Consider the following 13,399-nt stretch of genomic DNA (forward strand, 5'->3'; position numbering starts at 1 on the left):
GAACTAACACAAATGTCAACCGTAAAGTATAAAAAACAAAATACCGACGTAAACAAAACCATTCAACCGCAAAATTCGTGGTTGTCGTATTACGATTCTTAGTCCCTTGTGTTAAAATCTATATACGGTTGTTGTATACTTGGTTATGTAGTATCACGTTGGGAGCGAACGGTGTGGAATGGAGGAATCCGATAGAATCCTATTTGGGATGTACCTCCATTGGAGGAGGGCTGGGGAGACATACTGCATAGACTGATCGAGTTAATAAGACTGCGACTATATTTTAGCGAATATGAGTAGGTTATTGGCAAGTTTGTAGAATGAGAAAGTTTTTGAAACTGTGCTCTATATAACGCTCTATGATCACTTCTGTCTGTGTAAAACCAAAAATGATAAGTAATTTTGCTTGTTTTATTAAACTGCAATCTTTTATAAACATTATTGAAAACGAGCATCTGTAATGAAGGCGAGTTAACCGCAATATTCTTGTATCAACATATTATTATTTATTGGAAATAAACTAACAGCTTAGATCATCTATTACAAACTAGAAATGAGTTGGTACAATACAGTTGCCGTGATGCATGATCCGACTTCCGAGGCCTGTGTCAGTCACGTCACACGATAATCATTGTAGAGATTTACGGAACATAAAGGCAAGAATCACATTTTAAGATATATTTCAGGACGGAGTTCTCAGCGCGCTACGATCGAGCTCTATGTTCAACCATTAATTTTTATTTATCGACAAAACGATCGATAGGTAGCGTGCTCGTAAAATCGCCGCAGTAAACGTTTATGTTTGAAGTTTATGATGTTTTAATGTAGCGTTTTTGAAAGCTCGCTAGACCCAAGTTTCTATTTTATACGTACTCGTGGAATAGAATTATAGGTAGTAAAACGTGTGCCTCGAACTCGATGCGCCGTAACGGTACTCCGGACTTATCCGTTTATACGATGTTCAGGCTTCGCAAAATTCTATATGACACAGAGTAATAAAACATTATTTTAAAATTTATGGCGTTTTTAGGATATTACAAGAACAATAACTTCGGTTAATGGAATCGTGGGTCTCGAGATGAGTGTGAAACCAATACCCATTACTCGTTTATATGTTTGCAATTAGTTTTTGTGTTAAGGTAGAAATATATAATTGTTAATTATAGATGTAACAGTGTATACAATAATATATTGTTATTACGCAGTGTATGTTACTTACGGGAAAAGCTTATGAGTAGGTAATACAGCACTCTAGAACCACAGCGTGAAAACATGTTGCACTTATTTTATCTATGATTGCCTTACAATCACTTTCATTCGCAATCAAACAGCGATAGCGGAGGTAATATTGACAGACAGTATTGGAAAGCGTCCGTATAGATGCAAACAAAACATCAATAAAAAACTAATGGTTGGACAATTTACAGCGTCAGGAGCGTACCCTGAAGGTAAATTATCGATAATCGACTGACTAACCAAATAGCCGGTGTCGATACAAGTTATCGACAATAATCGTTATAATCGCTAGTGCTGGCCGATTGTTACCGCTCGCCATTAGGAGACGTGCCCAGCGTATTAAATCAAGACCACCGTTTTTGACCCATTATCGTCCTCTAAAGCTACTGCTCTCCGAACAATTTTATGACCGACCAGGATTCTATCTAAACTGGCGACGGTATGACTTTTTGTGCACGCTTATTATTAAAATTATTATTTATTAACTGTAATTGTCGGCGACGATTCGAGGGTTAACTCCAACGTTTAGCGTAATTTGGCCGATTTGAGCTTTTCGAGGGTTTATTAGTAATTATTAGTTGTCATGCTCGGAGTCGAGTTTAGTAATCGCAGCCATAAATGGATAATTTTGATTGAGCATACGTATGATTTTTTTCCATAACTATACCATCGGAATAATTCATAATTTTTTATATTTCGAATTCTTATTTCTCTGGGGCTTGTTAAATTTTCGAATGGCAACATTAAGTTATATCTCGCGCGTTCCTGGCAGTAAAGAATCGAGTTCACTTTTTAATTTTTTCGCATTATTTTTTTCTTTTTTCCGCGCCAGTATTGTGCGCAGGTAAATGGCGTGAAATTGGCGGTCAGTGAGTATTTGTTGACTGTTTTTGATTCACATACCAGCTGTCAGTTAAAACTTGGGCTAAAAATGTTTGATATGATATTGAATTTCGGTTGCAAAAAACTTAAGGATCCTTCACAACTATTGTTACAATTTCCGTTGTAGGTATAAATGTGTAAATACACGAAATAAGAATTGTACGACCTGGCATATAGGTACAGATCAATTTTTGTAGATAAGAAGATATAAATAGTTACATCTAAAATTTAACATAGAGCACACTGCACAAGAGATCTAATAGAGCTCTCTATGTAGTTTCTGATTTCGTTTTAATTTCAGTGGTTGTTTTAGGCAGACTTCTTTGCAATTACATTAATTTGGCGCGATAGTATCATTACGAAAACAGTGTAGTGTAAAAGTTACGATAAAACGACCTGCTATAAATCAACTACGCAAAAATTAATTTCCGCTAAAACTGAAATCTAAGATCGAATCTACGTTCTGAATCAATCGTAAATGATATATATGTATAGATATGTTAAAGGGAAAAGAGGGAGTAAAGAAAGGAAATATTATTTCCTTATCTACCCCCGGTAAGGCCCCTGCTGTAGTAAGGGTTCAAACTTCAGAGGTCGTTTCTGAACGATTGTAAGATGACAGTTTTATAAATGATTCGTCTTAAAGTACATAGTGAATTTATCTTACGAGGAGATGGTAACGAGAGAGCTAATATACCTACTACATTATGTAGGTACTTGTTTGTTTTTTTCTTACACAAGTGTTACTAAAAATGATATGATTCTCAATACGCAATTTTTTTTACGTACCGCCCTAAACTCGATAGAAGGATTTTACGCATAATTAAATACCTATGAACATGAATATGTACATTTTTAATCACTTCATTCAAGGTGGTATACGACTAACAAATTATCTAACAGTTCAACGACCCCACACATTCCGAGAATCGCATAATTCATACCAACATAAACATAATGACATCCGACACTCAATTCAACTGCTGTTCAGTAAAAATGGCCCATTCATACTAAAAACATATGCTAACTAACCGACCGTAGCATTATTCAAGCTAACCTTAACACTTTAATAGCCTGGATCGGGAATCGAACCCGAAACGCCTCATTTCAATCCACTTCCTCACTTAACCACAACCTAAAATAAACCTTAACCTCAGTATATTCGAGTCATTACGATTGAAAAGTTTTTAAAAGGATTAATTGGTTAGCATAAGACGTAACGTCATAAGAAATAGTAGCAACAAGGTAAAACATACCCAATTAACATAATGTAAGGTTTCTTTTCAATACATTTCAACAGAAGAAAAGTTTATGAATTGCAGAGCAATCTGTAATATTATTCAAGAGTGAAATGAAACACAATTCATTGCATTATAATCAGGTCACATTTTTTTTCAAAGATAAAACAATGAAATGGATATTATAGCATAAACTGATACTAAGTACGTGTAGTACCTACCTAGATTTCTAGCTCTTGCCAATATTGCTTTGATTTTAATTTCAGGAACAAAAAACAAAAACCTCCGAAGAATACTTATAACAAAATACTAATACATCTTAGAATCTGTTATAATAATATGTTTATTTGTACCGAAACATTCATCCGTTTGAAGTTCTCAGGCTACCGATTCGGACCTCCACCATTATATTGTTTTCAATATTTTACGACCAACTCTAAATCATAAGTGTCTGCGAAAAGATGACATTTATGTTTCAAACTGCTGCTCTACCTTAGAAATCTCTATATTTCGTTTTTTATTTACAATAAACATTTCACTTGAAATCCATTATGTAAATAGCTATTAAAAAAGCCGCGTTGATCAGTGATTCAAAAAAGAACAAGTCAAAATCGAACGCTGCAGACAATACGAATCTATAGACAATAATGGAGGGAACAAAGAAGTAAAAAAGCGGGAAGAAACCTGTCGACGCCATGTTGTGTGGCACTCGGCCTTCACGCCTCGGCCGCCGAAGATTATCTTCGGAAAAAGAACTGAACAGGAGGCGCTGTATCTGACAGCCAAGGACGTAACCGCGAGTTCGCTTCATGCATTTATTGCTTCTTTATGCTACTGAATAAGGGTGGTAATCGAATGCAGCCATGCGGAGTTACTACGTTTCGTTGAAAGGTCGTGAGTCAAAAGAAAGAGCCTAGTCACCGTGCGCCTGCGTTGATGACCTGTCAATTCCATCGCTGTTCGTCGGGTGGAAAAAAAGCGACATTAGACTTGGCCGTCTATTATTTTGACTTTAAGTGGGGAGATGGAGTCGAGATTGATCGTGTTTGGCTCAACCCTTTTAATTACATCGCATTCAGGTTTTGTGTATTGTGTTCTACCGTTTGGTAGACGTGCCTTCAACAAGGGTTGTATGATGGAAGTAATAATTAATGTCTATTATTAGTCTTCTTCTGGCGCTTCTCGTAAGACAGTGTTGTCCACTGGTAAAGTCTCGGGTAGGAGATTCAATTAAGTACATATTATGAATTAGTACGGCTTTATATTTGTGAGTTACAAATTATATCTCATTATTCGTCTGATTTCAAAATAAGTGAGGCAGAATTTCTGTTTTGTTCGAAGTTAAACTTTAGGTCACACTTAACTTTCATTCGAATAAACTGCAGCAACTCGTTCAAATGCATCGAGGCTGCAAAAAGTTGGCTGTTAAGTGAAATTGGCATACAACTTTTATCCTTTGCCGATTCGTCACAGTGAGTTTCGCGCGTACGCTGCTCATTGAGCGATTTCGTATGCTCACCACCTTACCAGTCATTAGTGTCAAACATGCCATTACGTGACAACTTGTTCCCAGCTGTTTTATTTATTTTGCGATTATCCTCATTTGATGGGAACTTTTTGTATTCATTATCATTATTGTCTTATGAGTAGGTTTGATGGATCAGTTTTTGCGCGCATACTTCGGAAATGTATTATGATGAATATTTGAATATTTTGATTCCTGCAGATTCTGGGATACACATAATATAGATTTAATGTACCTACGCTGATAAGATCGGTGGTCAAGGTGTAATAAAAGGAGCTACATTAATGCTATATGAATGGTAATAAAGATAGCTCCTATTAACGATATTTCATTGCAGAATGAATAAAATATTTACGATAGATATAATCTGAGATAATGTTGAAAGGTAATCTTCAGTCCATCACATTATTTGAGCGATAAATTTTTCGTTTCATAGAAATGACGTAGATAAGCTAATTCTCCATCTTCTGTAGTTATCGGTTGAGCTTTACTCATTATTACCACAGCAATAATTATTGTATGCTCATTTCAGTCAACAATATATATCACGAAACTGTTGTACGGGTAAATCAAATAAAATAAAGCCACTGCACACGCACGTCGCAATCTCAGGAGATCACGATTTGTGGTCACGGCTCGCCCACTCCCATACCTCGCTATAAGTATTATAGTTACAGTAATACAGTCGGGGATAATATCGTAGTGTAATTTTAGGTTACAATTGAAGTTATCATTTTTAAAAATGACCAGTTGCTTGATAACTCGGTTAGGCTTTCCTAGTGGTCAAGAAAAATGGTCGAGAGATGAACGCTCGCAATCGTAATTTCTCTAAGTGTTACCTTTTAAGAATCGTCTGATCTATCAATATACTTTTTGGGCTTTTAAGGGAAATGAAAATCCATACAACTATTAGACATGTCAATTCTTAGCAGAATAATGTGCTGAGCATATATAAACTTGTTTCAAAAGATGAGTATAATGTTTGGACCAGCTGCAATCTATATTTATTCGTGACTCCGTTATGCAATACAGTAATTTATTGTGCAGATGTAAAAACCTTTGCTTTATGATAGGTAATGAGTTGTGAAGTGTTCGTACAGTCTCAGTGATTGATAGATGAAGTGACATAAATTCTAGTTTTCATCACTAAATAATAACTTAGTGTGTACAATGTGCAGTTTCAATATGAGCTAGAGATAGACCACCATTAGGGCTGAAGTTTGTTTGATTTATTTTTGTGTTCTTTGCTGATAGGTAAAGGACATAAATTACATTAAAACTAGCATTATGCAACTAAACGGAGAATAGAATGCAAGACAGTCCATAAAACGTCGTGAATTATACAATTCAAATACAAATATCCCTGTGAAGTAAAAGCTTTAGCGATTAATAAGTAATTATTATTCATAATAATCTGTGCTTAGACTAGATTGAAATATATTTTTATTCTTCTACAAATCATTTGCCGTTATTCAAATTTCTCAATTGCATCTAATGCTTGTCAATTGTAACCAAATCTTCCACTTCAGTAAACCACTTCCATTAATCTCAGCTCCTTGCAATAATAGAAACTTTTTGTAGCAATTCAAAACGTTAACCAAACAGATAGGTTCAAGCTCGTTACGAGGTCATAGAATTCGCCGCGGCGCATAAAAAAATAATTTAACACCAATTTTTCACAGCCATTTGATGAATTAGCTACCAATTTTTCTAATGCGTACGCAGCGTTGGATAGTCTGTGGACGCTGACATATTGCTCTGCCCGCTCTACCGTTAGACTTTTTTCTTTGTTTATTCGACGAAGGTTTACGACACCCAGGTCGTGTGATGTGACCTTAGGTCGTATATCATTTTTTAAATTATTGAATTCCTTTTTTTCGTTTGTTGGACTTTTAATGAACATCGTGGATAGCTGAATTAAGCGCATTGTTGTTTTATGTTGGACATGATTGTTGATTTATGTATTGATAATAATCAAGAGTTATAAGTATATTCTTTCATCTTTGGCTCTGTGATCGTAAATGGATAATAATGATCGCGTAATATGTTTATGATCTTCATTTTAATTCAAGTTTATCGTCATAAAAATGTCCTGTAGCTATGATAATAAAATAGTTCATAATTTTATTACAGTGGTATTGATTGGATCCTATGTTGAACTTGTATGTCCAATATTTTACATACCTAGTCAAATAGTCTACTTGGATTTGCTTATTACTATAATTATAAACTATTCAATGTTGTCATCCTAAAATTTAATCTATTGGTCTCTACCTAAAATCACCAAGTAAAAAAGAAATCTCAAGGGGTATTTACGGCTAAACTGGTACACAATAACGACTGTTTATAACAACTCAAAAGTTGTATAACAGAAAAAAATGCAACTCATCACGGCGGTGTAGGCGCCGCGAATCAAACGAGTGGAAAGAGTGGAGTCATTCTTCAACACGATTGTACTCCCTCCTGCTACCTGGGAAAGTCAGGGTCACGACTAGATTTGACTGTAAGTAACGTTACGAGCTTGTATCTAGATAATTAATGTAGAGACGTGTAGACTCAGAGACGTAGTTAAACGCTAACTTAGTTGTGCTGTCTGACTCGGATATGAGGAGCACTAAAACTTTAATCATTATGATAATATGATAGGTAGATACCCACTATTCCAATTGTCTATGTCTACAAAGAACTTGGAATATTCCCTTTTGGGAAGATAGAGTCAATCAGATACCATATAATTGATAACATTTCTACATAAGACGATCGTTAGGTACTAAGAGCCATCACTAATGAGACCTTCAGTTAGTTCACCTTGTTATTCAAGAAAAATACTCAACAATTTTGATATACGTGAACCGAGCGCAAATTGAAAAATTCGAAGCGGCGAAATTTGATTTCGACAATAAAAAGTACCATTGAAAAACAACAAAGAGCTTTCCCACAGACGTCGGATGGAAATGACATTTTAAAAACGGCCCTCGGCCTCAAAGCTGACTATAGACGATCTTACGTACATATAGCGGTGTTTCGCACGCACGCTTACGGCGCAACGTCGATAAAAGTGGGCGTGGCGTCGCTCCACCATTCACCAATCACACTTCACAGTTCCGAGTGTGTGTATAGGGCTCGTGTATGTGTGCCGGCTCAGTGCGCGAGTGTGCGTGGACCGCGTCCCGTATATGGGCGTCGTACATAAGTACATGCCGGCTACCGGCACCACAAAGAATTCCCATATCTTTTATATTCTTAGATTCTTATCGCGGTTTCTTATTTTACATTTAAGATGGTGGTCTCGAATTAACGGTCGGTCCCATAAACACGCTATAACAAACTTTAATATGCCTGTAATACGAAATAATCTGTGATTTTTACAGCTTTCGCTCCGCTAATAGGTTGTTATAGATTTCAAGATAGTGGTCATTATAATTTTTGGGGAAATTATTCATGAATCATGTTGATTGAATTCTCAATAGCTACTAATTGTTGAACGACTTAGAGATGAAGGCGATAGAGTTGTACCTACTTATCATTGTTGGCATGTAATGCATTATCTTGTGTGGCTATTGTATGCTATGCATTATCCCAAAAATTAAAAATTCACATTAAAGTTATCTCTGATTGCTACTTGTTACTTACTAATTACACTTTTTAATATTTCTCAAAACGCATTCATACAATCGTGGGTGACTCAAGAAAACTTTTCAGTCACAATTTATTCTATAAGAACGAGGAAATCTTATAAAATTATTGACAATAGCCAGCTGTATTCCCGCCAAAATTCGATTTGGGAATGAAGAGTGTCAAAGAACCATTTATTTGGGGGCGAAATAAATTGTTTTCAGGATTGCCTTACCGCCCTTCTCAATTCAATGTAGGTAGGTACCTAGTTGGTGCGCATATTAAACTACTAACATTTTTATTATTCTGATTTAAAAAATATAATATTAATAATTGTCGTATAGAAAACATATTTTAAACAGCGAAACTTTTCTGCTATTTCATGACTGTAAACAAAAGAAAATATGTTTATAATTCTTATTGTTTAGCTTCTGAAATTATATTTATCTGGAAGTTTTAAGAATATAAATTAAAAAATTACGACGTACTTCGTAGGTATATGTACTTTTGATATATTCAGATTTCCGATATCTATAGGTAATTACCTATCTACTACAATAGTAGGTACCTATATACAACACTGCTCAAACTAATTTACCACCAAAAACTTATAATAAGCAATGAGTTGGCTAAGGGACTTGACTTGTATTAATCTTGTAACTTTTTTCCCTGCCTGACTTGCGGTTCCTTAGGAAAATGCAAGTCATTGTTAGGGAAACGAATTAACGGGACTTTCTTGTGATATGTGAAGCCGCGTTTTTCTAACAGTCAAAATAGTAATCTTATACATTCATTAATGTAAGTTATACAGCTTATTATACCAAAATTCTATATTGTTATGAGACTCTTCTTTTAAAAAACATTCATTTTAAAAGTAATTTCCATAAAACTATGTAGGTACTTACAAAAAACATTTTGAAATAAACTCAAACAAACTCAAACATTCATTTATTCAATTAGACTACTATTTAGTAGCACTTTCGAATCGTCATTACATAATTATTTTAACATTTACCACCGAATAATGTTAAAAAGACAACATGTAGGTATCAAATTTGTAAATCTTAAACAGTAGAACCTACTTATTGTACCTACTCTAACTTGCATTATTTTTTTATCTATCTAAGTACAAACAGAAGGCCACATCACGAAGCCAATTAAACAATAACATTTTCATTTACAAAAGCTCTACGAAAAGCTCGTCTTTACAACAAAACACCAAACCTGTTGATAAAAATAGTTCTTTCATTTAATATTCAAGAGCATCAATCTACAAACATTCGTGTAAAGACTAGAATAGATTATTTTCCAATTGTTCCCAGCTCAATAGCAAATACTTGAGCGCAAAACGTCCGGACACTGAGAGCCCTTAGCTCCCTTGTTTTATATGTTCGGCAAACACTTTGCTAGTAGGTACGCATAGAAGTGCTTTGAAGAGATAATGTTGGTAAACGCAAGCAAATATTTACCGAGTTTCATTTGAAGTTTTATATAGCTTAAGTGCACTCTGGATTGAGTTTTTTGTGGGTACGTTGTTTTAGTAGATACACCGCATTTGAGTAGGTATAATTGTTAAATATAGAGTTTTTTTAGGCATATGTAAGTTTAAAATCGATCGATGATAACATATAAAATTAACACATTAAGGTTTTTTTTTAAACTAAATTAAGTAAAGAATTTATTTACAATTTTATCAAATAAAGTTTGAACTCAAAAGCCAAAGTTTGTGTGATGGGTACAGAGACTCACTAGAGAAAAGAAGAATAAAAAAAGAATTGGTAAATAAAGTTTATCGTCTGAACTTATATAATTACATTATCATCCTTTTCGAATCACGACATTAACCATTATCTTGCTACATTAATATTTATTATTTATAGAAGAGCTATAAAAATATATATTTTAATAGCACTTGCTATAGTTAGCATTGTGTAGGTTCGCCAGATGTTCAAATATTTGTACGCAAGACATTTTTGCCTCAGGCTTAAATTTATTATTAGCTTGGAATATTTTGCAATTATAAATGTAATGAGAATGAGATAAACACACCTACACAAGGAAACCTGTTTGATATTTCAGTTAACACGATAATTATTGTTTCATTGATGAGCTCTCATTTAGCTAGAGAGATGCAAGACGCATTTCAGAACTGTTTCGTTGATAGATCTTGGTTTCAGGCAAGTTTTCTACGTCTTCTATAACAACAGTTTTCTGAAATAATATAATTTAGGAGACAAATTACAATGCCTAATTATTTAAAGACTATCATCGATTGTTCAATGAAAGGATTCTTCTTTGCATTCTTATCCTTAGACAAACTATATTGAGATCTATGACACCTAAACATTGAACTTAAATATACAAACAAACACCTCGGTATATTGCTTCGTATTTAAGATAGCAAGACATTTCATGATATTTCATAGAAGGGTCTCAGTAATTGTTTTTGTGGCTAATTCTCTTCCCGCTTCTCTAGGGGAGTCTCCAAATTACATTTTTATAGAGTTAGAGGGTCGAGCGATTGCTTTTTGATAAGTCAATTTTAACCATCATCGCTAGAGGTGCATTTATATGTTAATACTTAAAAATTGTTCTATTATCGAATATGAAAATGTGTGATCATAAGTGTAAATATCTTAAATGTAATGGTAATAATAAGATAGAGGTAGAATTTAGTAATCTCAAATATACATATAATAAATCTGTAGAAGGGTCAATTCTGTACATTGAAAATATTAAAAAAATAAATACCAGGGGGTGTTACTGGATCGATACCAAACCTAAATATGTGATTAAAAAATTTTTTGTCTGTCTGTCTGTCTGTCTGTATGTGAAGGCATCACGTGAAAACTAGCGGTTCGATTTCGATGAAACTTGGTATAATTATACCTTATTATCCTGGGCGTAAAATAGGATACTTTTTATCCTGGAAAAATACCTAGAAAAAAATTAATCTTCATTTTTCAGTTTTATCCATAGACGTTGTTCCGTAGAACCGCGAACACACGTTGCGTATTATTATAGGCCTAGCCGTATTTGGGAATTGGGTCCAATAGATATTTATAAGATGTTATTGTCAGAGGTACTCAAAATGGAGAAATAAACCATCCACGCGAAGACCGATATCCGCGCGGACGGAGTCGCGGGCGGAAGCTAGTCTCAAATAAAATCATCAATTATTTATTGTACCATTATCATCAAAAATATTTTTTTAATAAACATTTAGACCTATCTAAATGTTTATTAAAAAAATATTTTTGATTGTGTTAAACATGCAAATAAAATTTCTATTTTTTTACTAACAGATTCAATTTATTTACAACTTGTATAGAAAGCTCTACATTACATTATTACCTATCTATTTTTCTCATATTTAACTTACCTTTCCAATATTTACCATTTGTTTTGTCATCAGCGGATTCCCTCCTTGGCTCGGGGTCTGATGAAGAAGAGGAGGAGGAATCAAGAACAGCGAACAATTCAAGTAGTCCAGCTCATGCGACGCATCCAGCGTTACATTCCGACCTTTCGCATAATGGGGACACGAAGCCACATGAGGATTCGGAAGACCAGGTTGGTATTACTGAATAATAGGTTTTTGTAAGAGGACGGATGGTGGTTATGATAATTATTGATAGGTTGGAGGCATGATGTAGTGTTATAAGAAACTTATATTTTTTCGGAAATTATAAATTCGGAAATTATATCGTTAAAAAGTGAAAAGTTTAATTTATTCAGCACTAAATCATTTTAACAAATATTTACGATATAACACGATAACTATGTTTACGTATTCTATCATAAATGTTAGAGCTTATAGGTATTAGATACTTTAGAATAGGTATCTTATGAAAAGGTAAGTCAGTAGGCTCTACCACTTTTCTTATCTATGCAATAGATAAGAAAAGTGGTAGAGCCTACTGACTAAACATATTTCTGCCTTTAGAAAAGTGGTAGAGCCTACTGACTAAACATATTTCTGCCTTTAGAAAAGTGGTAGAGCCTACTGACTAAACATATTTCTGCCTTTGCTTAGCTAATTCTGTGCAACTAATGTAGTATGATATGCCAATATAGAGCAAAAATAGTCGTATATTTAAAATTATTGATCTTATTTCAAGTTTCTGTCAAAATAAACTTTAAAATCAACCTATATCAGCTTTAGCCAGCTAGGAGTATATTTTGACTCATAAACTTCTATTACAACACTGCCTGAACTTTACCAGTAAAATGACAATCCCATATAACATGCATGGGAGCTGACCACATAGTCGCATACAGTTGTTCCTCTACTCCCAGGGTTCCCTGGACGGTGACCCGGAGACGCGGGACTCGCAAGCGGAGAACAAATCCCCAGATGACGGGAACGGCGGCTCCAAGAGACGAGGTCCTCGAACAACGATAAAGGCGAAGCAGCTAGAAATATTGAAGTCTGCGTTCTCACAGACGCCTAAACCCACGAGGCATATACGAGAACAGCTGGCGAAAGAGACTGGACTGCCTATGCGGGTTATACAGGTTAGTAACAGTTCTAAACGCAATGAGAATTATAGTTTCACATGCATGTTCTAATGATTCTGCCATACAATTTACGTATGGCAGATCAGATAGCTACAGACTTAATATCTTGGAGCGTATAGGTAAAGGTCGTATTATAGAATAATACTAATAATGCAGACACATTTTAACACACATGCGTCTAGTTCCGATGTCACAATTCATATGTTTCAAGAGTTAGAGATTGGATTTTTTGTTTATAAAAGTATTCTTCCATGCTAAAACATCGAGATGTAAATCACATAGGTTGATTTCTATTTTCTGTAGAACGTAGACCGAAATTGTAAACATAGGTACTTACCTATTACAATTTTTTTGCTATTTACAGACTAAATAGCTAAAAACT

General features: G+C 34.5%; 1 protein-coding gene across 1 annotated transcript in view; it reads left to right on the forward strand.

The window, feature by feature from the left end:
- The window catches only part of LOC123700498 (LIM/homeobox protein Lhx5), a 51,623-nt gene that overhangs the window by 18,478 nt on the left and 19,746 nt on the right, over window positions 1-13,399 (forward strand). The window contains exons 4-5 of the mRNA XM_045647733.1: window positions 11,912-12,069; window positions 12,796-13,014. Coding sequence (XP_045503689.1) covers window positions 11,912-12,069; window positions 12,796-13,014 — 377 coding nt within the window. The remainder of the gene's footprint in view (window positions 1-11,911; window positions 12,070-12,795; window positions 13,015-13,399) is intronic.

This window comes from Colias croceus, chromosome 19 (assembly GCF_905220415.1).
Source record: "Colias croceus chromosome 19, ilColCroc2.1".
Classification (NCBI taxonomy): Eukaryota; Metazoa; Arthropoda; class Insecta; order Lepidoptera; family Pieridae; genus Colias; species Colias croceus.